The 26553-nt window shown below is 38.8% G+C and overlaps 1 protein-coding gene across 1 annotated transcript in view; it reads right to left on the bottom strand.

Moving 5' to 3' along the window:
- LOC126812147 (voltage-dependent calcium channel gamma-5 subunit) overlaps positions 1-25965 on the bottom strand; it is a 46892-nt gene extending 20927 nt beyond the window's left edge. The window contains exon 1 of the mRNA XM_050538416.2: positions 25550-25965. Coding sequence (XP_050394373.1) covers positions 25550-25844 — 295 coding nt within the window. The 5' untranslated portion in view covers positions 25845-25965. The remainder of the gene's footprint in view (positions 1-25549) is intronic.
- Positions 25966-26553: the final 588 nt, after the last annotated feature.

Here is a 26553-nt window from a genome sequence, read left to right as displayed (position 1 = left end):
ACTACTTCATCACTGAACAGAATAAAATATATTATATTAGATTAAACGAGATCAACTATATCTAGAAAAATACAAGTTCCGGTCATGGACGGTTGATTGCGGTCACAAACGAAGAACGCTAGATCGGAGACGGTCCTGCACATATGACGTCATGAGATTTCAGCGTGGAGGGAACCGGAGGGCCCGGAGAAAACCCACGAGGTGGGACTGGCGACCATACTCTTTGTCACGTACAAGCGGAGAATTGAAACCACGTCACTTGGCTTAATGACCAACCTACCGTTCTTGCTGTTCGAAGTTAAGCCTCGCTTCTCCATTTTTAAATTAAATCAAAATATGGCTGAACCGTTCTAATCTACTTAATATTGAAGATATCCGATGGCATCGAGAGTTGATTAAGGTCTTGTCATGTTATTAAATATCTAATTAATAGTTAATATAACATTTCAGGACTTGCAATAGGCAGATTTAGCCCTTGCATAATATATGTTTAAATGTACTTTTACAACAAACCTGTTTTAAGGAGTTTTATATTTTTTTAATCAGAGACAACACGTCTAATCGTACAGTTCAATTCATTTGAAATTGGCTGACTTGATCAATTGAAAGCTGTCTACACCACGCACACTGTTTGGACACAAAAAACCTGAATTATTCACACGTGTTATTTCACAAACGATTTTCATCAAAGACGTTTAATTTACGTGTCAATCTCAAGATAGTGCCTAGAAAAAAGGTATTGTTTAAAACAAGCCCAGGTTGTCATGAGCAGCAGGTTTTATAGAATGATCTGTCTGTTGTGAGTTAAAAATAACATGGCATAGGGTAAAAGAGGCAATGAGTCATTGTGGTTGGAATAATTTGTTGTCGTCCATCTGCGCCTTTGGTCATGTTTAAAGGGACCATCCGATTTTAACAGAGTCTCAGAAAAAAAAGTCCGTGTACGTATGGGATTTCAGCGCCAAAATTTAGTGGCATGGTGTGTTAACCGTGTCTCAAAATTCCAGCTCAAAATATTGAGTCGTTTGGACGTGAGCGTCAAAATTACTTATCCGGACACGTAACCCATTTGAGATTTCGGGTCAGTTGTTTCTTTTGGTGACCTGATAATCTATTGCTGTTCCTTCAGAGGTCTATACAGTGCATGGCCCAAGTGCTGTACTTTGATAACGAAAGGTAAATTTCACCTATACGTTATTTTTATAAAATAAAAGTTCGGTTTTATCAGACACCGTATATTGGGACTCCGGTCTTCATCTTGTCTACGATATCACCTTAGGTGGAAGTGGACGTAAAACTCTAGGAACAAACGAACGGTCTCCATTTACAGATGAAGACTGACGGGTTTAAGTTGTTTGAAAACGTATCACGGAGGTTGAGTTAGTTGCTCGAACCTAACGTAGAGGATTATAAGCAGTTTTATGTTTCAAAATATAATCGAGATTGACCCTTTAAAGTCCCAATGCGCCATTTGCATTATTTCGAATTCCAACTGTCGAGGGTTATTTTACGTGGGTAATAAAATGGTATTGGCAGGTTTGGCACACCATGTGTTAATGAAGTCTCGATGCGCCATTGCAATTTTTCGCTAAAAGATTAAATTTCTCACGGCTTAATACACGCTAAATATGTACCCAGACTGATTATTTCACATTTAATTCAGAAAACAAAATCCAAATAACTACGCTAGCTAACGGCACGGCTAGGATTTGGTCGGATTTAAAGAAAACCTGTCATTAAATTTTCGCGGACAACAAAATGGCAGCGGGCTTATTGGACAGGGAATAGCAAAGATCGATGATCTAATTTCAATTCTACATTTCTGTGTAGGATAGAGCATGAGACTGGGGTTATGCTGGGGAAAAAAGGCCGAAGAAAATAACCCGAGAAAAAGAAAAACCGGGGCCGACAGGCAGATGTTTTGAGGGTTTTTTTCTGTTTATAAACCGTCTATGTTTACATGTACGTAAAATGAGAATATCCCCGATATCATGTTTTCTTACAGAAAAAAACTTACCGTGGAAGAATAACCTGTTACAGGTTTAAACAAAAACTTTCAGAAGAATAACCCCAAATTCCCCTGTATATATCCAAAGCCACTCCCGACTTTCAGACCGAAAGTTATTCCGGGCATAAAATATACCTCAAAGATCAAAGAGATTTACCGTTATAAGTTTATAATTTTAATACTGAACGAAATTGAACAATTTTGGAACTGGTATCCGTATCAGAGATTTATCTTTCACAGTGATGTAGTCTCTGTAAGTGATACTATGACGGTACACTGATATAAATGTACATTAATGCTGAATGTTATTTTGGCATCCAACCCATTTCAGAATTTGAATTATCTTCAGGCTGAGACACATTATGTAAGATTTAGATAAAGACCTGGCCATTCTTGCAATAATAGTTCAAAAATATATATGGCATAATGAATATATATTGAAAATTTCATTCAAATTACTTTATTCAGAGCGAAGATATTAGCCTTTGAAGGTTTGACAAGTTGTGTGCACTGATTGTAACCACCCTATTGTTTGCTTGCAGCTTAGCATAGCTTCACCATTCTTAGATTGAATTATTCCTATCTGAAGGCACTGAGACTTGATTATGGTCTTGTCATGTTAATAAATGTCTAATTTCAGTTTATATAACATTTAAGACCTAACGAAAGACCCACAATAGGCAGATTTAGCGCTTGCATAATGTATGTTTAATAATAATATTATTACTTTAACAGTCTTATGTCGTGTAGTGTTGTATACATTATGTCTAGATTGTATAATGTAATTTATTGTATAATCTATTGTATAATCTAATTTATTGCATATGATTTCAGCAATAATTCAATTGACATCTTTTGTTTATATTTCACAAGATTGAGATAATTAATAATTGTTAGACTCTAAAGGTTTATATTTTAGATTCATATAGATAATATTTTGTGATAAAATGTTTTTTCTTTACGTAAAGAAATTCTAAATGAATATTTACAAGTTGTAATTGTACTGAAATATCATTAGTTAAAAAACCTTTGATAAAAATCATTTCATATTACTTGTGCGTAATTACTTTACGGAGGTCTACATGGAATAAATAATAATGCACGAAGATTTTTTAAATACATTTTTACATCAAAGATTGTTTGCGTCGATAATGTTATGTAAATAATAATGCTTATTTCATAAAACATATTGCGATAGGAAAAAGCAAGAAGAGTTTTTAATATATTTTTTAATCAAACATTGTTTGTGTCGATAATGTTCATTTTATAGATCAAATTGAAGATTCTCGAGATTCGCCTTTCATCTAAAATAGTTATTTTATTTTTCCCCTCTAAATTATTGATATTGGTTTACTATATTTAGATTCTACTCTTGCATAGATGTATTTAATTTAATCTGATTAATTGGTTATTTATCAATAAATGTATCACATTTGCAATCTGATTAAAATACAGATTTATATTTCGTTTCGTTTTTTTATACTTTCGATGGCCTACACTACATGAAGATCTGACAAGTTCTAGCGATAGGTCGCGTCAGAGTTCATACGAGTGGCTTTTGACCCTATGATGTCAGACATTTGATTAACCAATCAGCATTGATGTTTCTAATGGATTACCCACAGTTCCGTGCAAAACACGCCTAAAGCTCGCCGTAACAGACTGTTTCATAGGCTAATCTCTAACACCATCCAGAACACGTCAATCATGGTAACAACTCTTCCAGATCCAAGTGTAATAAAGACAAGTAAAACGAAATTTTGAACTATAAACGAAACGAAATAGGATCTGTGTTTTAATCAGATTGTCACATTTGGGAACCATGGTGGTTTTAGGAGCAAGGTTCTGGTTCACTAACCAAATGGTCTCTTGATATTCCTGTGCTGTTGCCTCTTGTCAGTGGTACAGAACGGCGGTACTAGCCTGAGACAGGATCCAGTCGTTCGAATTGGATAAAAAAAACACCCGACATTTGGTATTTGAAAAAGGAGACTGTATCGCCGCTGTCTTGGCAAAATGTTCTTTTCTTACTATGGATGTAACCTTGTAGCCGTCTATATCAAAGGACATGAAAATGAATAAAATGTAATGGCTTTTAACGTCCTACATAGTGAGCCACCACGCCCCCAACCCCTTTACCCAAGGAAGATTTAACTTATAATGAAACCTTCTCATTCTTCATAGCTAGCCCATTGAATAAAAGATTTCCCTGTTGTTAGTTGAAAATAAAACCTGATCAGTTATTAGTTCCGTATATACTAAGGGGTTTAAACTTTAATCTCTATGTGCTTATTGTTATAGTTGGCCAACAGAATTGGAAAAATGTCCTCAGATGTCCTCAGATGAAATGTCATGAAATAAGGACAGATTGGTAATGTCAAATCAAGCGGACAATAACTTTAACTGCTAGAGGGCGCACAAGATTCTTAACAGTGATCAAAGTTAATAACAGAAATGCAGCAATTTTATGTCCCCGGTTTAATATTAGTTTTAAAGGACAATATTGGTGCCAGTCATTATCACATATGTGATAGAGCTGGTTAAACACATTCCAAATATAATTTTAACACAGAGATCATTGCTACGATAGCTGAGTAATACACGTTTCCTGAATCGGAAGTGATCGAACGCCAAAGGAAAACACGAGTCATCTCTCTATATAACTGACTGTATTACTCAGCTATCGTAGCAATGATCTCTGTGTTCAAATTATATTTGGAATGTGTTTAACCAGCTCTATCACATATGTGATAATTACTGGCACCAATATTGTCCTTTAAATCAGTAAACACGTTTTATTAGATAGGACATACTGATTAAAACACAGATCCTATTTTGTTTTGATTTTTATATTTCAAAATTTCGTTTTACTTGTCTTTACTACACTAGAATCTGGAAGAGTTGTTATCATTGGCGTGTTCATGGTGGATGTGGGGGATTAGCCCATGAAACGGTCTGTTACGGCGAGCTTTACGCGTGTTTTCCACGGAACTGTGAGTAATCCATTAGAAACACCAATGCTGATTGGTTAATCAAATATCTGACGTCATAGGGTCAAAAGCCGCTCGTATGACCTCTGACGCAACCTATCGCTACAACCGGTCAGATCTTCATGGCCATCGAAAGTATAAAAAAAAACGAAACGAAATATAGGTCTGTATTTTAATAAGTTTGGGACATTATGCAATGCTACGGAAATAGATAACATCTATACCAATATTAGTGACTGTGGCTCGTTTATTTGTCTGTCTGTCTGTTCGGGGTTCGTGGTTACACTAGGGCGGACCCGATGCTGAAATGTGGGTTCGTACTAAATGATAAGGTCAGCTCAATTTTTCGTCATAGTTCACGAGATGTAAACATGGCTAGCGCTAAACCCAGCCCTAACACTGGACCTAACCAATCTCGCCAACAATCATATGCCCTAACTTTATTTACATTTCAGCGACCTTGATAAAAATTGAGCTGACCTTAACAAATAGATTTAGCCCTTAAATGTGGTGTAGCTCGGGCCGGAGAGTAACGCATGCCTGGAGGCTATGGACTACCACTTCCGGGCCATGGCTATAGCCGTGCTACGTCAGGTCAACCACTAGTATGTATATATCATAAACACTCATCGTTTAACAAAATACAGAGACTGGCTAGAACTGTCATTTCATTTTTGATTATCAAAAACACGCCATTTTCTCCTTTGTTCTTAAACTGTTATCATAATTGCGCGAGAGATAAATAAGTGGAACGTACCAGACCTGATGTTAAAGGAACAGTGTGTAGCGATTTCAGAGATTAGCCGATCTGGCTAGAGCGGGTTGAAGAACACCGAAACATGTTTATTTGTGTATTACCATGACTGTTATAAACTGTTGTATTTGAGGTTCATTAATAGCAATCATTTAGAAAAACAATGCTTTCCTACGTTTTTCATCAAAATGAAGTTATATTAAAGTTTATTTTGAAATACAACGTGAAGCAAAGAATTAGCCTTCGTGACGAAGGGCATTGGTGCCTATTCCTTTTCGTGGCGTTTTGTTATAGAAGGTAAATCTAGACTTCTTCGTCTCATTACCTTAAACACTGTATACAAATTTAAAGTCAATCGGGTGATAATGTAAGCCTCTATAGCGCTCACAAGATTTTTCAAATTGATCAAGGGCCATAACTCTAGTAGTAATTATCGGAAACGCTGACAATCAATAGGATTCTTTGTCTCATCACCATAAACAAAGTTAATCAACGTGACGACAACATACGACCACATTTCAATGTCAGCGTATATAATTATCGACACGCGGGATAAGGTTATCGCCAAGAAAAATCGCTAGGTTTAAATTTTTATCGCCAAAATTACATTTTGATTGTATTGGCGAAAAGGCATATGGATATCGTACGCGTTGATTGGCTGGGCATCGCATAAACCGACAAGACCCCCCAATGACCGTATTGGATACCAGACATACTGGTGCTAAATGGCTGTCTTTTCATCTTTCTGTATCATAAGGTAACAAATTTAGTTGTATAAAAGCACCACAGAATAATTCTATCACGGCTTAAAATAAAAAAAATTAACTGAGGTTTTTGTCATAGGATATAATAAAAATATTTTTCTCAAAGCAGCACAAAATAGAGAGAGAGAGAGAGAGCGAGAGAGAGGGAGAGAGAGATAGAGCGAGCGATATATATATAGAGAGATGGGATTAACGTCCACTCGACACAAACTAGGTCCTTTCTGGACCAACATATGGTTCAATTTTATTTCAATAATTCGCATGCGCGTCTTTAGCAGTGGGAGGAAACCGGAAGACCCAGAGAAAACCTACGAGGTTGGACAGGCGACCCTACCCTTTATCATGTACAACCAGGGAATGGAAACCACGCCAGTTGACTCAATGACAGACCTTATGATACAACACACACGCGCCCTAGCCATTCGCCCCCTCCCCCTCCAAGTAAAATAATCCCAGCATTAACTAACTGATGTTTGTTTGCTAAGGATCACAGAATGTACAGCAGCGGAGTGGAAACCGAACGACCAAACCACTCAGATCAATTCGCTTGATTTGATTTGATTTAAAGCTCGAAGCAGTAAGAGGCACAATTTGTTCTGGCTTATTATTTAACGTATATCTATATTATAGACAGTGTTTGTTTTTGTCTCGCTAGGGGGCGTGACTAATCCTTTTATAAACTTAGACGTTATCTACTTTATTTATTAGTCGTAAAAGAAAAGGAGGACCACGTGCAGCCCCGACTTATCGTATCTGAATCACTCTCATTCCAAAGGGCCCGGCCTTTTTATTTAAGTGGAAAATGAATAGGATGTGATATGTTAATTGGCAATGCGATGAAATGAAATGATATTTTCTTATGTCAGGTTTGCAATGCTATATAGGCGTCTTGTTTATCGAACAGTTATGATTGCGCCTTCTCGTCAAGACATTGCTACCGCCAAGGGTACTGTAATATGCTCTGGGCTCTACCCTTAACACACACATCTCCGTATTTTTTTCGGTGGATTCCAGGATTCGAACCCGGTACACTTTATTCAAGAGTCCCTGGTACTGTTATTTCTTTAAAGTTAAAGTCCTAATTGCCTGTACCAACCGGGGAAAGGAAGACCACCTCAATACGCCATGCAGTCAATCTTAATAAAATACAGATTTATATTTCGTTTCGTTTTTTATTATACTTTCGAGTGCCTCTACTACACGAAAATCTGACCAGTTGTAGTGGGAGGTCGTGTCAGGGGTCATACAAGCGGCTTTTGGCCCTATGACGTCAGACAATTGATTAACCAACCAGTCTTGATGTTTCTAGTAGGATATCCACAGTTCCGTGCCAAGAACTCGCCGCAACAGGCTGCTTCATTGGCTAATCCCTCACATCAACCAGAAGGCGGGTTATATAACAACTCCTCTTCCAGATCCTAGTGTAGTAAAGACAAGTTAAACGAAATTTTGAACAATAAAAAACGAAACGAAATAGGATCTATGTTTTAATCAGATTGCCATGCAATGTGCTATGGGGGAAATTTTCATCGGACAACAAAGTTACGGCCTACTCTTATTTCGAACTCCAACTATCCAGAGTTCTTTTACGTGCACGCCAATGTGTACACGGGGACTCCGTTTTTCGTCTCATCCACGGGACTGTACTTTATCCCTTGCCAGGACCTCCGTCTACGAATTCTATCAAAGGTTCTTTTACGTACACGGAACCTAGTGTTTTCGCCCCATCCGAACTACTAAACCTTGTTAAGTAACAACCTTGAATTGGGAAATAGAACCCTCCTATATTTTCTATGGAACATGTAGTTAAGCGAAGAATAAGATAAAGACATTTTGTGATAAACACGTAACTCGTAATTGCTGAGAAATTTTTCTAATTTCTGATCAGTGATTTTCTAGAATTATTCATATTTGTAAACGAAGCCGGAATACTCCTGTATAATTACAGAATAAGTCATGTTTCGGTATATGAAACTAGGCTCTTGTATAACTATGGGATGTTAGATCATGTTGCGGCATATTAAGTATGTTTCGTGTTAGGATGTTCGCGATTCTCATCTTGCTGTGAAGGGTTATACATGATATTCAACTGGTACCACATCACGGATTGAATATCAAATTGGACCAGAAAGACAATTAAACACATCGTTTAAATTAGACTCAATAGACAAAGTTTAGATTTTTTTTTTTTTCGCACATCTGATAAAAGTGTGAACCAAAACAGTAATTATTGGATATTGGTCATAGGGGTTATGGTGGTGTTTTAGTTATCTTTTGGCCTTTTGACCTTGACCTTGACGAAACGTCTAAACCTTCAGTAGGTCCCGTTGGTTCTTGACTTGATGTCGGGTTGAACGTCTGTTCGCACCTAGGGTGATATGCTGGTTCTACTGATACCCATAATTATAGGAAGACAGATAAGTTAACTCACGGTAGAGATACTGGCGTGCACGCAAAAACTCTCTTGATGGTTGGAATTCGATATGAAGAGCCCCGGGGAAGAAAGATCTAAGTCACTTTTTCAATGAATCCTAGTTAATGGCGCCATCTGGTAGCAAATTGTATAACCTTTCTATGGAACAATCAATTTCAGGTAAAAACGATCGGAGTCACTTCGAACCAAGGCCCGCCTGAAATGGCCTCCCGGACACATACGTCCATCGTACCTTTTATTTGACCTTAATATGGCTGAAAAGTGAAAGTCAGTTGTTGTACTGGTAGTTATGGTTCGTATTAAACATCATTTTGAAGTTGTAATTAAACCCACTCGTTGTTCTGTTCGCGTCAAGCATTCTCGTCCAAAAGTCTGTTTTGCCTTTTATGCGAAAATACAAAAATGTGACTTAGATCGTTCTTCCCCTGGACTCTTCATATAAAAAAAGGCCGTAGTGCCGTTGTTCGGGCAAGAAATCCCTAATAGCACATTGTATGGCATATACCCATCTTCATTAGACCAGTCTGTTCAGGATGTTAAATCCCATTTCATTTCATTTAATCTTAGACTAATTTCTATCTGTGATAATGTTCAACAAGCAACCAACCGTTTCGGTAAAAGAAATTGTGAGATTGCAGTCTTCACGGACCAGATAGAGCAATTTCTAAAAAAAAGTAAAAAATATGTAATCCATTTCTTTTTTTAAGTAGAGAGTGTTCTGTTAAGATATAAGTTAATGCCAGAGCCTCCGATATATTACAGACAGTGAATATATATTGGTTCATTATTGGATATTTTTAAGACTGCCATTAAACTCTGCAACACGCAGACTGACAATCTGCGGTCTATTAACCACATGACCCCGTTCACTACTTGCTGTGTATTAATCCGCTCCTAAAAAAATCCCCCAAAATACTTATTGAATTTTCAATCCAGCGAAATTTTACTCACACTTTTATGAAACAAACCGACAAATGAAAACGGGCAGATATAGTTTACTACAGTGTATTAATCCGTTCGTATACATTATGGGAGATTAGATAAAGAGCTGGCAGTTCTCATTATAATGGTTATAAATTAAATAACGTAAAGGGAATTTGCTGAAAATTTCAGTCAAATTGATCCACTCTCAACCGAGATTTTACCGATTGAATCTTCAACCTAGTCTCGATCATCATTACTAAAGTCGGTACGATAAAAACATAGTCTTGATTATCCATTTCATGATTTAATCATGGATGAAAGTCGAACAACAATTTGGAACTTAATCCAATCAACATCGAGAGTTGATTATGGTCTGGATAAGTTAAATAATGTCTAATTAATAATTTAGATAACATTTCAGGCCTAAAGAAAGACTTGTAATAGGCAGATTTAGCTCTTGCATAATGGATGTTTAAAGAACCTCATTGAAATTCAACACACAAGCTGTTTGTATTTTTGCTAATTAAGACGGTTAAACGCCATTTTGTGTACTGTTGGGGATATTTGATCCAAACAGAATGAATGGATGGATGAAATAGGGTTTAACGTCCTATTCTGCACCGACTGGGATAATGAAGACGAGCATACGCCATGCAATGTGCCTGGGGAACATTTTTGTTCGGACCTGGCCGCTGTGATCTACTTTTATTTTAAATTCCAACTGTCAAGGGCTGTTTTACGTGCACACCAATGTGTACACGGGACCTTGGATTTTTGTACCATACGAACGACTATAGTTTGTCCCTTGCCGGGCCCTCGGTCCTGCACCACTGACAAGAGGGAACCACTCCGGATAATTCCGATGAACTTTCTCAGCCAATACAGGGATCAAACGCGGGACCTCCGCTCTACTCAATGTGCCGCCGTGGCTCCCTGGTCCGTTTCCGTGTACTCGTGATCGAACAACAACTGTAAGGAGAAGTTTTATACGTCCAACTGCGATGTGTGTGATTCTCCCAAAGCGACGAATGGAGAACACCAAATAAAATAGCGCTGATGCGACTTGATGATCGGGATTCGCCGTTATTTCCCGCGTATAGAACAACTCACAGCACTCTTTATTTTTAATACACGTCAGAAATAAGCGGATATGACGTCAAAACGATTTTTTCCATACGACCGAGACCTTTCCTGTTTGTAAATTGGTTACAAATTATACACGTGAATATACCACTCCATGTGGTGGCATTTACGTCTTGTTGTGCCAGACTAAATCAAATTTCATCCAATTCATTACAATTATCGAAAAGTACATAAACGTGGCCGCCAGTGTCTTGAAGGAAGTCTGGCTAGATATTGCCCTATTAACGTTTTATATCACAGCGGGAAACCTGTACATAAAATGGCACGTCACGTGAACATTAAGTGTTCCAAGCTCGCTATATTATTCTATTAAATTAATAAAAAGCTCATATTCTTCCGTCAAACCAGCTTGACTAGCTTAGAAATATAAGGCTACGATTAGACGGGTGCCTGTTATAACAAATTTGGATTGACTATAAAATAATTCAGATAAAGTAAGAGCTAGACAAAACTATAATTTAAGATACATGTAAGATTTAGATACAGGGCTAGTCAATCTACGTGACAAGAAGCAGGGTCGTCGGGCCAATCTCGTGGGTTTTCTTCGAGTCCTCCGGTTTCCTCCCACTGCTAAAAACCCCTACGCGCAAGCGAATTATTGAAATAAAATTGAACAATATGTTAGTCCCAAAATGACCTAGTTTGTGTCGAGTGGACGTTAAACCCATTTATCTCACTCTCTCTCGCTAGCCATTCTTTTTCTATAATAGTTCGCAAATAGATAATGCAAAATGAATATATTGAAAATATCATTCAGATTACTCAATTGCGAGCGAAGGTTGACAAGTTGTGTTCATTATTTGCAACCACCGTACTTGTTCGAAGCTAAGCCTCGCGTCTCCATGTTTAAATTAAATCAAAATATGGCTGAACCGGTCTAATCTTCTTAATATCGGAGATATCCGATGGCATCGAGAGTTGTTTATGGTCTTGTCATGTTTATAAATGTTATAACATTTCGACGTCATTTTGTCTTATGACGTTTCAAATGAACGAGTTGGTCTTTTCATTTCAAAGAGTTCCTAAATGTCTACAAAAAGATACATCCGAATAAAATATTGACTTTATAATTTATTTGTTTTGATCAGATCGGGTGTGGAGAATTTTGTATGACATGAAACTAAGATTGATTCGCGAAGATGTATTTTTGATATAATCTAACCAGCAGGTCATGTGTTCGATCCCGATGTTGTCCGAGAAAATACATCGGGATTTTCCAGTGTAGGTCCCGCTCTCAGCGTTGCAGGACAAAGGGTAGTCTGGCAAGGGACAATGTATAATCGTTTGTATTTGACAAAAATCCGAGGTCCCGAGTACACATTGGTAGGCTCGTAAAAGAACCCTTGGCGGTTGCAACGGGAAATAACATTAGGCCGGGCTAAATCTATTTGTGAAGGCCAGATCAAATTTTTGTCAAGGTCGCTGAGATGTAAATAAGGTTAGGGCACGTGATTGTTGGCGAGATCGTAGGTTAGGGTTAGGATAAGCACCGGTTAGGGTTGGGGTTGGGATTAGCGCTAGCCCTGTTTACATCTCGTGACGTCTCCATTGGCCCAGCTAGTGCATAACTCTAGTTCATTGCATTATATCTGACATAAAATAAAAACCTGGCTCGCGAAGATATATTTTTGATATATGTTTCCCAAGTCCAGAGTTACATAACCACAGAAGCCCTAGGTATTGTGCTTATTGTAATAATACGTTATAACGATATCACGAGTCGGGTCTATATCAGTAATCAATGTCTGTATGGAATCTCTGATATAATACCATCTGACAGACAGCAACATCAGGAAAGGTTTTGTCTGCAAATAAGTTATTATTTTAGCACGGGAATACCCTAAGGTATTCTATAAAAGTCTCCATAATTGAAAATTCCGATAGCGTGTCACTTCGGTCCACAATCCGTTTCACAGCAATGATGAGACAGAGACCGGTTTGAATTCTGACAATTATCGCTATAATATTTTCTTTGTGAAATGAAACGGGGTTTACCCGTTTCTGTTATCTACCCGGCCTTATGAAGATAGAAATTGTATTAATTTCATGTAGTCGCACCGTTTCGAGAATATATCAAAACGACTTCTACCCACAAGCGAATTATTGAGAAAAAATTAAAACATAGATTGTGCCGAGTGGACGTTAAAAGTACTCTCTCTCTCTCTCTCTCTCTCTCTCTCTCAAATCTCCATCTCTTGTCCTAAGCAGCTTTAGCCCAAAGCTAACAAAGAGACTGACATCTCTCTCTCCCAGTTTGTGACGTGATTAAGATTCCCCGTCTGAACACGACAAGGAATAGGGTCGCTTGTCCTTCCTCGTGTGGTTTCTCCGGTTTCCTCTCCCTGCTAAAGACGTCTACGCGCAGACGAATTATTGAGATAACATTGATATCCCCCTCTCTCTCTCTCTCCCTCTCTCTCTCTCTCCATGAACATCATAATCCTAGTCATAGGAAAAATTCTCCGTCAGTTTTAATGGACTAGGGTCGAATAATGTAATCAGTCTATTTATAGCCCCACCCCCACCCCCCCCACCCCGCCCAATTTTAATGGCCTTTATGACGAATAATTATATTATATCCTCATGTAGTCTGTCTATTTATAGAAACTCTCTCCCAATTTTACATGGAAATTTTCTTGACCTTTTGTCTCGACTCGATGGTGAGTGCTTGAATTTACATTTTCTACCAGGGTTTTGGTGAATATTCATGATTTTCAGACGGAAGGGTAAATATATAAAGAAACGTGAATTAGGGAAATCACCAACTATAGAAGTAGATATCCATTTTTTTAGGTAAATGGTAAGGCCAGCTCAATTTTTCGTTATAGGTCACGGGATGTAAACAGGGCTACCTCATTCCAACCCTCACCCTAACCTTGGACCTAGCCCCAATGCTTACCCTAAACCTAACCTAAAATCTCGCCAACAATAACATGCTGTAACCTTTTTTACATCTCAGCGACCTTGACAAAAATTGAGCTGGCCTTAACAAATAGATTTAGCCATTGTTTAAACGGTCGACCACCTTCAATATCTTGTCAGATGATTGTGACATGCTGGACTCTGTGTTTATAAAGATTCAGATCATCAGAAGATTCCAGAAAATGGACCGGACGAGAAATGTCCTGGGTATAACATTGACGTTAATGAACAGAGAATTACTAGAGTCTTGAGACAAAATCATTTATCAGAGTTATCGCCTTTATTGTTGTCATAAAAAAAGGGTTTTAACGTCCCACTTTTCTGCATCGATCGGGTTAATGGTGACAGGTTTACGTCATACAGTGTGCTACGAGTGAAATCCTGAAGCGATGTTTCTGTCTAATCTTATATCGAATTCCAAATGTAGTAAATAGGGTATACGACATGGAGTTCAGTGTACTACATATAATACACGCCTATAACAATTTACATACATTACAGTAGAAAACAACACAAACACATATTGTTATTTTTAAAAGAAACGAATTGGGGATAAATGCCCTGCCTTTCAGTGTGCTATAAGGGAAATCCCGGAAGTGCCGTTTCTGCCTAATCTGCGCCCAATTCCAAATAAAATCAACAAGGTAACAATATACAGAAAATATAGCTGTCAATACAACAGACACATAATACAAAATTGTTATTTCAAATGAAACGAAATGGGGATTAACGCCCTACTTCTCTGCTGGAGGTCGGGTGTCCGATCCCTGCATTGGCCGAGAAAATTCATCCTTGTCTCCCCCTTGTCAGTGATGCAGGAAGGAATGCCTGACAAGGACAGCTGTCTATTCGTTCGGATTGGACGAAAAACCGAGGTCCCATGTACATATTGGCGTGCACGTAAAAGATCCTTTGGCAGTTGGTATTCTATATAAGAGTAGGCCGTAGCACCGCTGCCCGGGCAAAATGTCCCTCATAGCACACTGTATGGCGTATACCCGTCTTCATTAGCCCAGTTTAGAAGCAGAACAGTAGGACGTTAAACCCCATTTCATTTCATTTCATTTCCTACTTCTCTGCACCATTCTGGCTAATGATCCCGATGTTTGTCAGTTGTGATGTATGGAGATACTGGCACGAAATGAAAAGGGGATTAACCTCCTAATGATCCCGATGTTGGTCAGATGTGGTGTACAGAGGGCCTGACATGATATAGTGTATAATCTGGTGGGATGAAAGACCGAGGTTCAGACTACACTGAAGTAAAATAACACTTGGCAGCTAGAATTTGAAAAAAAATGTAGACCGTAGCTTCGCGTATTGAATCGCGAGACGCTGATATGGCGTATGTATCGCGATTCTTTTTTTTATGTTTTTATTGTCGCTTCAGTATAGCCTGTCACTTTTAATTATCCATGTCACACATTATCCATGGATGAACAAACACTCTTAAATTGTTTAATTCTTATTTTGATGAAATAAAATGAAATGAAATGGGGTTTAACGTCCTACTGTTCTGCTCCGAACTCGGCTAATGAAGACGGGCATACGCCACACAGTGTGCTATGAGGGAAATTTTGCCCGGACAGCGACACTACGGCCTTCTCTTATATCGAATTCCAACTGTCAAGGGATCTTTTATGTGCACGCCAATGTGTACACGGGTCCTCGGTATTTCGTCCCATCCGAAAGACTAGACATCGTTCTTGTCAGGCCCTCTGTTTTCCACCAATATCGTGTTATAGAATAGTTTTATTTCTTCATTTAACCTGTTGTTTTCAGGATAAGTATTGACCTGGTTATGAATCGTATCGTAGCACCCGAATCGCAATACGTATCGTATGGTGACTACAATGGCAATACCCAGCACTAGTGTGTTCGTCTTCATTAGCACGGAGAGAGAGAAATGGGGTTTTACGTCCACTCGACACAAACTAGGTCATTTCGGGAGTAACATATGTTTTTTTAATTTTATTTACATAATTCGCTTGCGCGTAGGGGTCTTTAGCAGTGGGAGGAAACCGGAGGCCCCGGAGAAAACCCACGAGGTTGGACAGGCGACTCATTAGCACGGAAGATGCAGATTAGTTGGACGTAAAACCTCATTTCATTTCGTTTCACATAAGTAACGTTTGTTTTTGTATGGAGAGAGAGATAGAGAGAGAGCTTATCGTCCACTCGACACAAACTAGGTCATTTCGGAACTAACTTATGCTTCAATTTGATTTCAATAATTCGCTTGCGCGTAGGGGTCTGTAGCAGTGGGAGAAAACCGGGGGACCCTGAAGTTGTACAGGCGACCCTACTCCTTGTCACGTACAACCGGGGAATCGAAACCACGCCAGTTGACTCAATGACAGACCTTATGATACAGCGCGCATGCGCTAAACATTCGGCCATCCAACTATGTATGTATAGATCGTAGTAATATAAAATAACAGTCTATAATTTTTCTATCGAAATTCAATATAGTCGATGATTATTCGTCTGACCGACTTCCCTGTTTACAGACATTAACATTTACAATACCAATTGATCAAACTAATAAAAATATCTATCTAGTAGAAGTAATAACTTTGAAATAATATCATGGAAACCATATATATCTCGTCTATAACTGGTCGGTGTAGTGGCATACAGGGGTGTAGAGATGCTTGAAACCAACTTCCTGATTGAATACCCTCAGGACTCAAGTTTTCGAAATGAAATGAAATGGGGTTTAATGTCCTACTGTTCTGCTCCGAACTGGGCTAATGAAGATGACGGGCATACGCCTTACAGTGTGCTATGGTGGATTTTTTGCCCGGACAACTTCCAACTTCCAAGGGATCTTTTACGTGCACCATAATGTATACACGGGACCTCGTTTTTTTTGTTCCATCCGAACCGTCCTGCATCCCTGACAAGAGGGAACAACGCTGGAATATCTCGATGAACTTCCTCGGCCAATGCAGGGATCGAACACTCAAGTATACTGTATAGTATGACATCCAGTAATTGAACACATTAACACGAGAGAGAGAGAGAGAGAGAGAGAGAGACTAACACCTAGGGGTCTTTAGCAGTTGGAGGAAACCGTAGAAACCACAGGCGGATGGACAGGTGACCCTATTTCTTGTTACGTACAGTCGGGGAATCTATAAATGAAAACAGTTATTAGTAATATCCTTCTGGGGATGTATGGGGATTTAATGGTAGATTATGTGGTGCCTTGATATGAAAGAATTAACGTATACGCGATTATAAATGCAGAGACTAAATCATTTAGGGACTAACATATGGTTAAATTTGATTTCTTCCTCTGTATAATTTTCTAGTTAATCGGATGATAACTTCGGCGTCTACAAAATTAACTAGAAATTTATACAGAGGAAGAAATTAAATTGAACCATGTGTTAGTCTCTAAATGACCTAGTTTGTGCATTTATTTTAGCGCATAACATCGACAGTAATTATCGAAAATAGATGACCATATACCCTTTGTATAAATTTAAAGTCAATCGGATAATGCGTTTCTGGCGAACCGACGAATCTGATATATTTAAGTATTGAGAATTATGGATTTTAAATTTGCGTTCTGTTGTTATCTCTGTAGCCATCAAATAAAAACATTTATGTAAATAGCGTTCGGTGTCCTGATATGTATGAAATATTAAATCGCAAATGAATGTTATTATTTGATGTCCACAGATATAACAACAGGACGCAAATTTCAAACACATAATTCTCAATACTTAAATATATCAGATTCGTCGGTTCGCCAGAAACGCGACAATAACAAGCAATTGTTGACGATGGACGGACGGACGAGGTTGACGATATTTTAAATCGTGTGTATAAAAAGTTTCCTTTACTAGAAATTAATCTTGAACTTAGTGTTCACGAATGGATATGAATTGTCTTTCAGTTACTCGGTTGCGATTTGACATGGATATAAAATAATGCGAATGTAAGTTGCATTGCATGAAGTAGTTGTAAGATTAAATCAATGCCTGATATAGTGGTATTTAACTCTCATGTTAAAGAGTCTAAATTTAATTGATTTGCTGTGGTCCTACTCAAGGTTAAGATTGACACAATCGTTCTACAGGCAACCCTGATGACGACAATTGTGATTGACATTGGACCTATAGAACATTTATCAACAAGAACATGCCTTATAAATAAAGCGGTTTACACTCAGTGGTATGAACTGGTCAGCCATTAATGGAAAAGGCTAGGAGAGGTCAAGTCATTATATGACTATTTACAGTTAATGTATATTTTGGGTGTTGTAAATAGAGGCGTGTTCCAGGAATCAATTCCTTGTATGCCCCCATGTGTCAAGCATAGGGCCATGTCCAAGTCTCAAGTATAAGGCCAATTCCTTGCTTGCATGCCCACAAGTGTCAAGTATAGGACCATGCCCAAGTCGCAAGTACAGGGCCATGTCCTTGATTGTATACGCACAAGCCTCAAGTATAAGGACAGGTTCTTGATTGTATACCCACAAGCCTCAAGTATAGGGCGATGTCCTTGATTGTATGCCCTCAGGTGTCAAGTACAGGTCCATGTCCTTGACAGTATGACCCCAAGTCTCAAGTATAGGACCAACACCTTGGTTGTATTCCCCAAAGTGTCAAGTATAGGGCCATGTCCTTGATTGTATACCCACAAGCCTCAAGTATAAGGACAGGTTCTTGATTGTATGCACCCAAGTTTCAAGTATAAGGCCATGTTCTTGATTGTATGACCCCCAAGTCTCAAGTATATGGCTGTATGCCCCTAAGTGTCAAGTACAGGGACATGTCCTTGAGTGCATGCCCCCAAGTCTCAAGTATAGAGCCATCTCCTTGAGGGCTAGCTTTTTGATTGCATGCTCACTAGTTTCAAACAAGGACTAGCGCCTTATTTGCATGCCCCAAAGTCTGAGTGTATGCTCCCAAGACTCAAGTACAGGGCCAACTTCTTGATTGTATGCTCCAAGATACAAATATAGGGTCAACCCCTTGAATGTATGCTCCCAATATACAAGTATAGGGTCAACGCTTTGAGTGCATGTCCCCAAGATACAAGTTATAGGGTCAACCCCTTGATTACATGCCTCCAAGACTCAAGTATAGGACCAACTCCTTGATTACATGCCTCCAAGACTCAAGTATAGGACCAACTCCTTGATTGCATGCCCCAAAGTAAAGGACCTAGTACCACGAAATGTGAGAAAAGAAGACACCTTAAATATGTAAATGAGATTAAATAAACTTATAATTCAACTTAGACAGGCATTATGCAAGAGCAAGAGACATACATTTTTAATTATACATTAATCAAGATGACAAGGCCGCGCTCAACTCTCGATGTCATCGCATGGCTCAGATTTTGAATAGCTTAAAACAGTTTGGCCATTTAACTATTTAATTTAAAATGGATAATTGAGACTTTGTTTTTATCTTCACAACGGTAGCAATGACAACCAATGCTACACTGTCCTTCGAAGACGATAACTCGGCTCAGATTGAAGTAATTTGACTGCAAATTTCAACATATTCCCTTTTCATTATCATTTTTAACTATTATATCAAGAAATTGCAGCTATCTAATCTTACATAATGCCGCTTTAAGTAATTCCAGCGATAATTACAAATTAAAAAAAACAAAAAACACTTAATTTGTATCTCTCTCTCCGATGCCCAGTTTTTAGCATTTGACTTTGGGATACATTTTGGACACGGACATTTATATTAGCGTATATCTTAATTCTTTCATATCAAGGCACTATATAATCTACCTTTAAATCCTCACATATCCCCAGAAGGATATTACTAATACTTGTTTTCATTTATTCAGATTTAACCAACATTAGGGATGAAATGTGGCCTCAAGAAGATCAATTCGATTTTCATAGCTGTAAATATGGCTTATGGAAGATCAATTCATAAAACGTCCTACATTTTTACGATGGGGATGGGTAACTGAATGTGGGAGTTCCATCATAAGGTCTGTCTTTGAGATAAATGGTGTGGTTTCGATTACCTGCTTGTATGTGACAAGGAGTTGAGTCCCCTGTCCAACCTCGTGGGGTTTCCCCGGTTTCCTCCCATTGCTAAAGACTCCTACGCGCAGACAAATTATTTTTAAATTAAATCATTAACCACCAGTCGTGTTTAAATTCATTGAAAATCTCGAGCATCCGATGGGATGGAGAGTTGATTAATGTCTAATTAATAATTTATATAGCATTTCAGACCTAGAGAAAGACCTACACTAGGCAGATTTAGCTCTTACATAATCCATCTTTAATGAAGAAATCCTTTCATATCACAAAGTTGGACTGTAACAAGAGCAATACATTACATTCCTGACCCAACTGAATTGTTTATGATCAATTATTGTTTATAATCAATTTAATAATTGTTTTTTGAATATTAACGAAGATAATTATTACAATGCTTGATCCAACTAAATTCGTGGCGATATAATCTGGATTTATTGATGCAAATTAAGCACGAGATTGTATTTCCAAAGGAACAGTGCATACAGTTATAAATCCAACTAAATTCCTGGTGATAAATTTACTAAGACTTTAAGAAAATTAACCAAAAGATTGTATTATCAAGTGTCCTGAATACACATTGGTCGTGAACGCAGTCGGAGCAGAACAAATGAAATGAAATGGAGTTTAATGTCCTACTGTTCTGCTCCGAACTGTGCTAATGAAAACGGGCATACGCTATCAGTGTGCTATGAGCGAAATTTTGCCCGGACAGCAACACTACGGCCTACTCTTATATCGAAGATAAAACTGTCAAGGGATCTTTTACGTGCACGCCAATTTGTACACGGCACCTCGGTTTTTCGTGCCATCCGAACGACTAGACAGCTGTCCTTGTCAGGCCCTGCATCACTGGCATGGAGGAACCACACCGGAAAATCTGGATGAAATTTCCCAGCCAATGCAGGGATCGAACACCCGACCTCCAGACTAGCGCGCCAGTGTCTTACCCACTTAGCCACCGTGACCCCCTCGGAGGGGAACAGTAGAACGTTAAATCCCATTTCATTTCATTTAATCCTAGACTAATTTCTATCTGTGATAATGTTCGTATTACCAAGAGAGCAGCACATATAATTCTAGATCCAATAAAATACTTTATGATATATTAAATCATTCGTTATGAATATTAACCCAAAGATTTTATTACAATCAATGAGTGCACGCAGTTCTTAAAGGGAGAGAGAGAAATGGGGTTTAACGTCCACTCGACACAAACTAGGTCATTTCGGGACTAACACATGGTTCAATTTTATTTCAATAATTCACTTGCGCGTAGGGGTCTTTAGCAGTGGGAGGAAACTGGAGGACCCGGAGAAAACCCACGAGGTTGGACAGGCGACCCTACTCCTTGTCACGTACAAGCGGGGAATCGAAACCCCGCCAGTTGACTCAATGACAGACCGTACATGATAAAGCGCAGCGCGCACGTGCTAACCATTCGGCCATCCAACCCCCCGGTTCTTAAAGGAGCCAAGTCTTTAACTCAATATCATCCACAGTCTTCGATTTTGTTATACTACCGTGAAAAGATGGAATTCTGATATCCAATATTTAAGACAAAATTAAGATTTTAAAATTGGCACACGAAAAATTTCGAACGCCAGTTGTATGGAGCGATTCGATGAAGGGGGCTAAACATACCCCTTGTTGGAGAATACTATCGGTGTAGACTGGAATAACCAGACGCCAAAGACTGGCATTCAGTTCAGACTCTTCGCGTATTTCGCCGAATATAACAGATTAGAAATTACAGTAAAACCCGAAACGATTGAATGTAAATCAATTTATATACATTCATATTACATTATTATATGCGTTGCAACCCATTCGTGTCCATTTCTAGGTCCCAAAGAATAGAGATTTAGCTCCTTTAAATCCACCTCAAATCAGTAATTCTTTGTACCTAAAAGATTGTATTACCCAACGACAAGTCTAATTCTAACAACATATAGATATCTCAAGCCTCCTTGAGGTCGGTGTCAACAATTAACACTAGCCGTCCGACATAAATCTACCCACGATTGAACCTCTCCGTCGCCCCTCTTAATTTCTCTCCGTGTGATTAGGTCCACCAGATTGACTTCCACTGTAAATAGTCGTATAATTTGACAGTTGTGATTAATCTAAAGCTGATAAACAAAACGATGACATCTCGCGTGGTAACATTATCACCGATATTTAATGAAATTTATAGACATCATGCGATATAGATCTTAGTCATGTCAATCAGAATTTGAAGATAGACAGCCTTGCGAAATGTATGTTTCAATGTTTCAAACAATCTGATTAAAATACAGATCTATATTTCGTTTCGGTTTTTTTATACTTTCGATGGCCTACACTAGATCTCCCGTCAAAAGTAAAAACCTAGTAACTCACTTTTTGTTTTATCAAACAGATTCATAAAAACGCTATGATGCAACATTTCAGCGTCTAAAAGTAGCAAAAAAAACGGTAAAAAGACGACAGTGTTATACGGACCATTTCCGTATGAAAGCCGTTCCATACGTGCTGCCGTATCCGTGTGCCGTATCACGTATGAGAAATACACAGACATTGATGACGTCACACGCAAAATCCATACGGATACGCGATACGGACCAGGAAAATACGCTTGCCAAAAGTCTCTATTGTTAATCGTATCGAAACGTATCCGTACGCATCTGCACGTAGCAGATCGTGGACTCAATAGGGGCAATCCTATCGTAACGTATAGCACGACAGTGGAAATCTAGCATAAAATTCAAAGTACAATTAATGAGCTCCGACTGATATTTACGTTGATTTCCGCCTCTTTCCGCCATTTTCCCCGTCTGCAGATGTTCACGTGACCGTTTCATATAAGGCATATGCCAATTGTCAGATACGTAGGTCGACAATGAAAAGTGTTTATATTCTTCAGAATGTATGAATGACTTTTACAATGTAAGAGAAGGGTTACATTGCTGCATTTTTTACACCATAATATTTTGAAACATTGAAATACATGTACATGTATTGTATTTTGAAACGTTGTCTATCTTCAGATTTTTGGCACTGTTATACTTCCATATATTTATTCTCCTTACAGTCAGACATGATTTTTTTCCGTCAAACTCAGAAACATTAATACGGGTGGAGATGGAGTGGCTTATATAAAAAATAATGTAACATATTTATCAAATGTTAGACAGAGCTGGTGTTATAGATAACTATGTATGAATGTTAGACAGAGATGGTGTTGTATGAATATATCGCGTGCTAAGACGTAATTAGATACAGTTATATGATATGAATATTTTTCTAACGGTTAAAAAAATATCTTGTTATTGCTAAAGATGTCAGGGGGTTGGATGACCGAATGGTTAACGTGTGCATCATAAGGTCTATCATTGAGTCAACTGGCGTGGTATCGATTTCCCGGTTGTACGTGACAAGGAGTAGGGTCGCCTGTTCAACCTCGTGGGTTTTCTCCGGTTCCATGACCAAATTTGTGTGGAATGAAAGTTAGACCCCGTCTCCCCGCCTCTTCCTTCAATTAGACAAAAAATTGCAAGATATGGATTATTTTTTTCTTAATATTTAAAAATAAATTTTGTTTTTTCGAACATATATCCTTGTAAAAAGTGTTAAGGCTGATCTTACCACGAATAAAGTTTTTTTTTTTAAATAAATCGTTTCTAATTTCAAGACAATTTCGAAATCGTAAATATATCATGCATTAATACCGACTTTTTATACATCAATTATTTCCTTAAAGCGGTGCGGTAACCAGTTTGTAAATAAAAATTAAATTATTGCAAACATGGTTGAAATAGGGTATGTAGAGCCCCGAAATAACCACTTTTGCAATAACTTCTTATGTCATTTAAGGGGATTAGGTTGTCTGGTGGTTACCGCGTGCGCGTGACAATATAAGGTCTTTCATCAAGTGGCTTGGTTTTGATTCCCCGCTAGTACGTGACAAGGAGTAGGGACGCCTGTCAAACCTCGTGGATTTTCTCCGGGTCATCCGAGTTTCCTCCCCCTGCCAAAGACCACTGTTAGTCCCGAAATGACCTATTTTGTGTCGAGTGGACGTTGAACTCTACGTTTCTATGTCAATGAACATGCTGCTTTAGGAAGAAAAAAAACCAAGAAAAATGAAATGAAATGGGGTTTAACGTCCTACTGTTTTGTTTTGATCAAGACGGCCATACTCATACAGTGTACTATGAGGGAGCTTTTGTCTGGACAGCGGCGCTACGACTTTGTCTTATTTCGAATTCCAACTGTCAAGTGTTCTTTTACGCGCGGGGGGTTGGGTGGCTGAATGGTTAGCACGTGCGCGCTGTACCATAAAGTCTGTCATTGAGTCAACTGGCGTGTTTTCGAATCCTCGGTTGTACGTGGCAAGGAGTAGGGTCGCCTGTCCAACCCCGTGGGTTTTCTCCGGGTCCTCCGGTTTCCCCCACTGCTAAAGACCCCTACGCGCAAGCGAATTATTGAAATAAAATCAAACCATGTGTTAGTCCCGAAATGACCTAGTTTGTGTCGAGTGGACGTTAAACCCCATATCTCTCTCTCTCTCTCTCTCTCTCTTTTACGCGCACGCCAATCTGTACACGGGACCTCGGTTTTTCGTCCCATCCGAACGATTAGACACCGTTACTTGCCAGGCCATCTGTCCTGTACCTCTAGCAGTATTAAGCTTTCTCGGCCAACACCGGGAGCGAACCCGAGACCTCCAGATTGGTGAGCCAGGGTCTTACTGATAGAGGCGCCGTAATTGTTTCGTAATCTGTTACAATCTGATTAAAACACAGATCCTATTTCGTTTCGTTTTTTTATAGTTAAAAATTTCGTTTTTTATAGTTAAAAATTTCGTTTTTGTATAGTTAAAAATTTCGTTTTTTATAGTTAAAATTTTCGTTTTATTTGTCTGTACTACTCTAGGATCTGGAAGAGTTCTTATATAACCTGCGATCTGGATGGCGTGAGGGATTAGCCAATGAAACCATCTGTTACGGCGACTTCTTGGCGTGTGATGCACGGAACTGTGGGTAAACCATTAGAAACGTCAACGCTGATTGAATAATCAATGTCTGACGTCATAGGGTCAAAAGCTGTTTGTGCGACCTCTGACGCGACCTTTTACTACAACGAAATATAGATCTGTATGTTAATCAGATTGACTGTTATACCACATCAAGTACACATGGGGTGGGGTGGGGTGGGGTGGAGGCAAATGGCTTAACTGGAGCGGCCACAATGTGTGTCACTGAGTCAAGTGGCATGGTTTCGATTATCCGCTTGTACTTGATATGAAGTAAGGTCACCTATCAAACCTCGTGGGTTTTCTCCGGGTCCCCCCCCCCACCAAATTCCACACTGCTAAAAAGGCCCCCTACGCACAATCACATTATTGAAAGGATAACAGAGAGAGAGACAGAGAGGGAGAGAAAGCGAGAGAGAGAGAGAGAGAGAGAGAGAGAGAGAGAGAGAGAGAGAGAGAGGGGTCTTTAACAGTGGTAGGAAACTGGAGGACCCGGAGAAAACCCACGAGGTTGGACAGGAGACGAAAGGATAACAAGAAAATGTACAGAAAATATACTCACCATCAGCGATATTTATAGTACACACCCTCCATAATCCCGATCTGACTTCTACAACAAAGTTCTGTGTTATGTTATATAACTCCCTCACTTCCGGTGCAATAATGACCGGTTCGGACATATACAGCCAAGAATCTGTACTAACTGCTAACGCCAGCATTCCTAAAGTCGTAGCTCCCAGGGCGAACGATAAAACCGTGATACCATATGTGGTGCACTTTATGGCCATTGTACACAATTCATAAACAGAACAGTCTGTTGAATACCAGACAATATCACAAAACATGTAAATAAACATTCAAAATGACCGTTGAAAATAAATGAAAAGGGATTAACTTTTGTTACGAAGGCTTCGTTCCATGGGACAGCTGTTTTATCACTGTTTTTCACAGAACACTGATTTCCTATGGAATGACTTGTTCCACTGGCTTGTTCTGGAACACCTCCTGTCCGATGAATCTCTACGGAATACTTTGTTCCGAGGGCTTATTAATGTTTCACGCAAGGCTGGTTCTGGAACAGCTCCTGCCCGATGAATCTCTACGGAATACTTTGTTTCGAGGGCTTATTAATATTTCACACAATACTTCACACAAAGCTTGTTCTGGAACACCTCCTGCCCGATGAATCTCTACGGAATACTTTGTTCCGAGGGCCTATTAATATTTTACACAATATTTCATGGTCGCCCCCCTTTCCTTGGTCTGAATAAAACGAATTTATACGAAGGATTATGTTCCGGCGGCTTATGTGTATTCTATAAGTACTGTTCTTAGCACTAATTTATTCCTGTGGTTTATTCTACAGAATATTTCTTAAATCGCCCCTTTCTCTACGAAGTGCCTAGCTGGAACATATTAATGATTCATGTTTTTATTTTGTTCGATATATTCACAGCACGACGGAAGCTATATTTTCACTAAATTATTCCTGTGTTGTGGTCCAGCGAATATTTCTTGAATCAATCTCCACTTTCTCTAAATAGCACCTAGCTGGAACATCGACTT

Source organism: Patella vulgata, chromosome 2 (assembly GCF_932274485.2).
Source record: "Patella vulgata chromosome 2, xgPatVulg1.2, whole genome shotgun sequence".
NCBI lineage: Eukaryota > Metazoa > Mollusca > Gastropoda > Patellidae > Patella > Patella vulgata.
The sequence above is the reverse complement of the archived record's forward strand: the minus strand, read 5'-3'. Positions and strand labels throughout refer to the sequence as shown.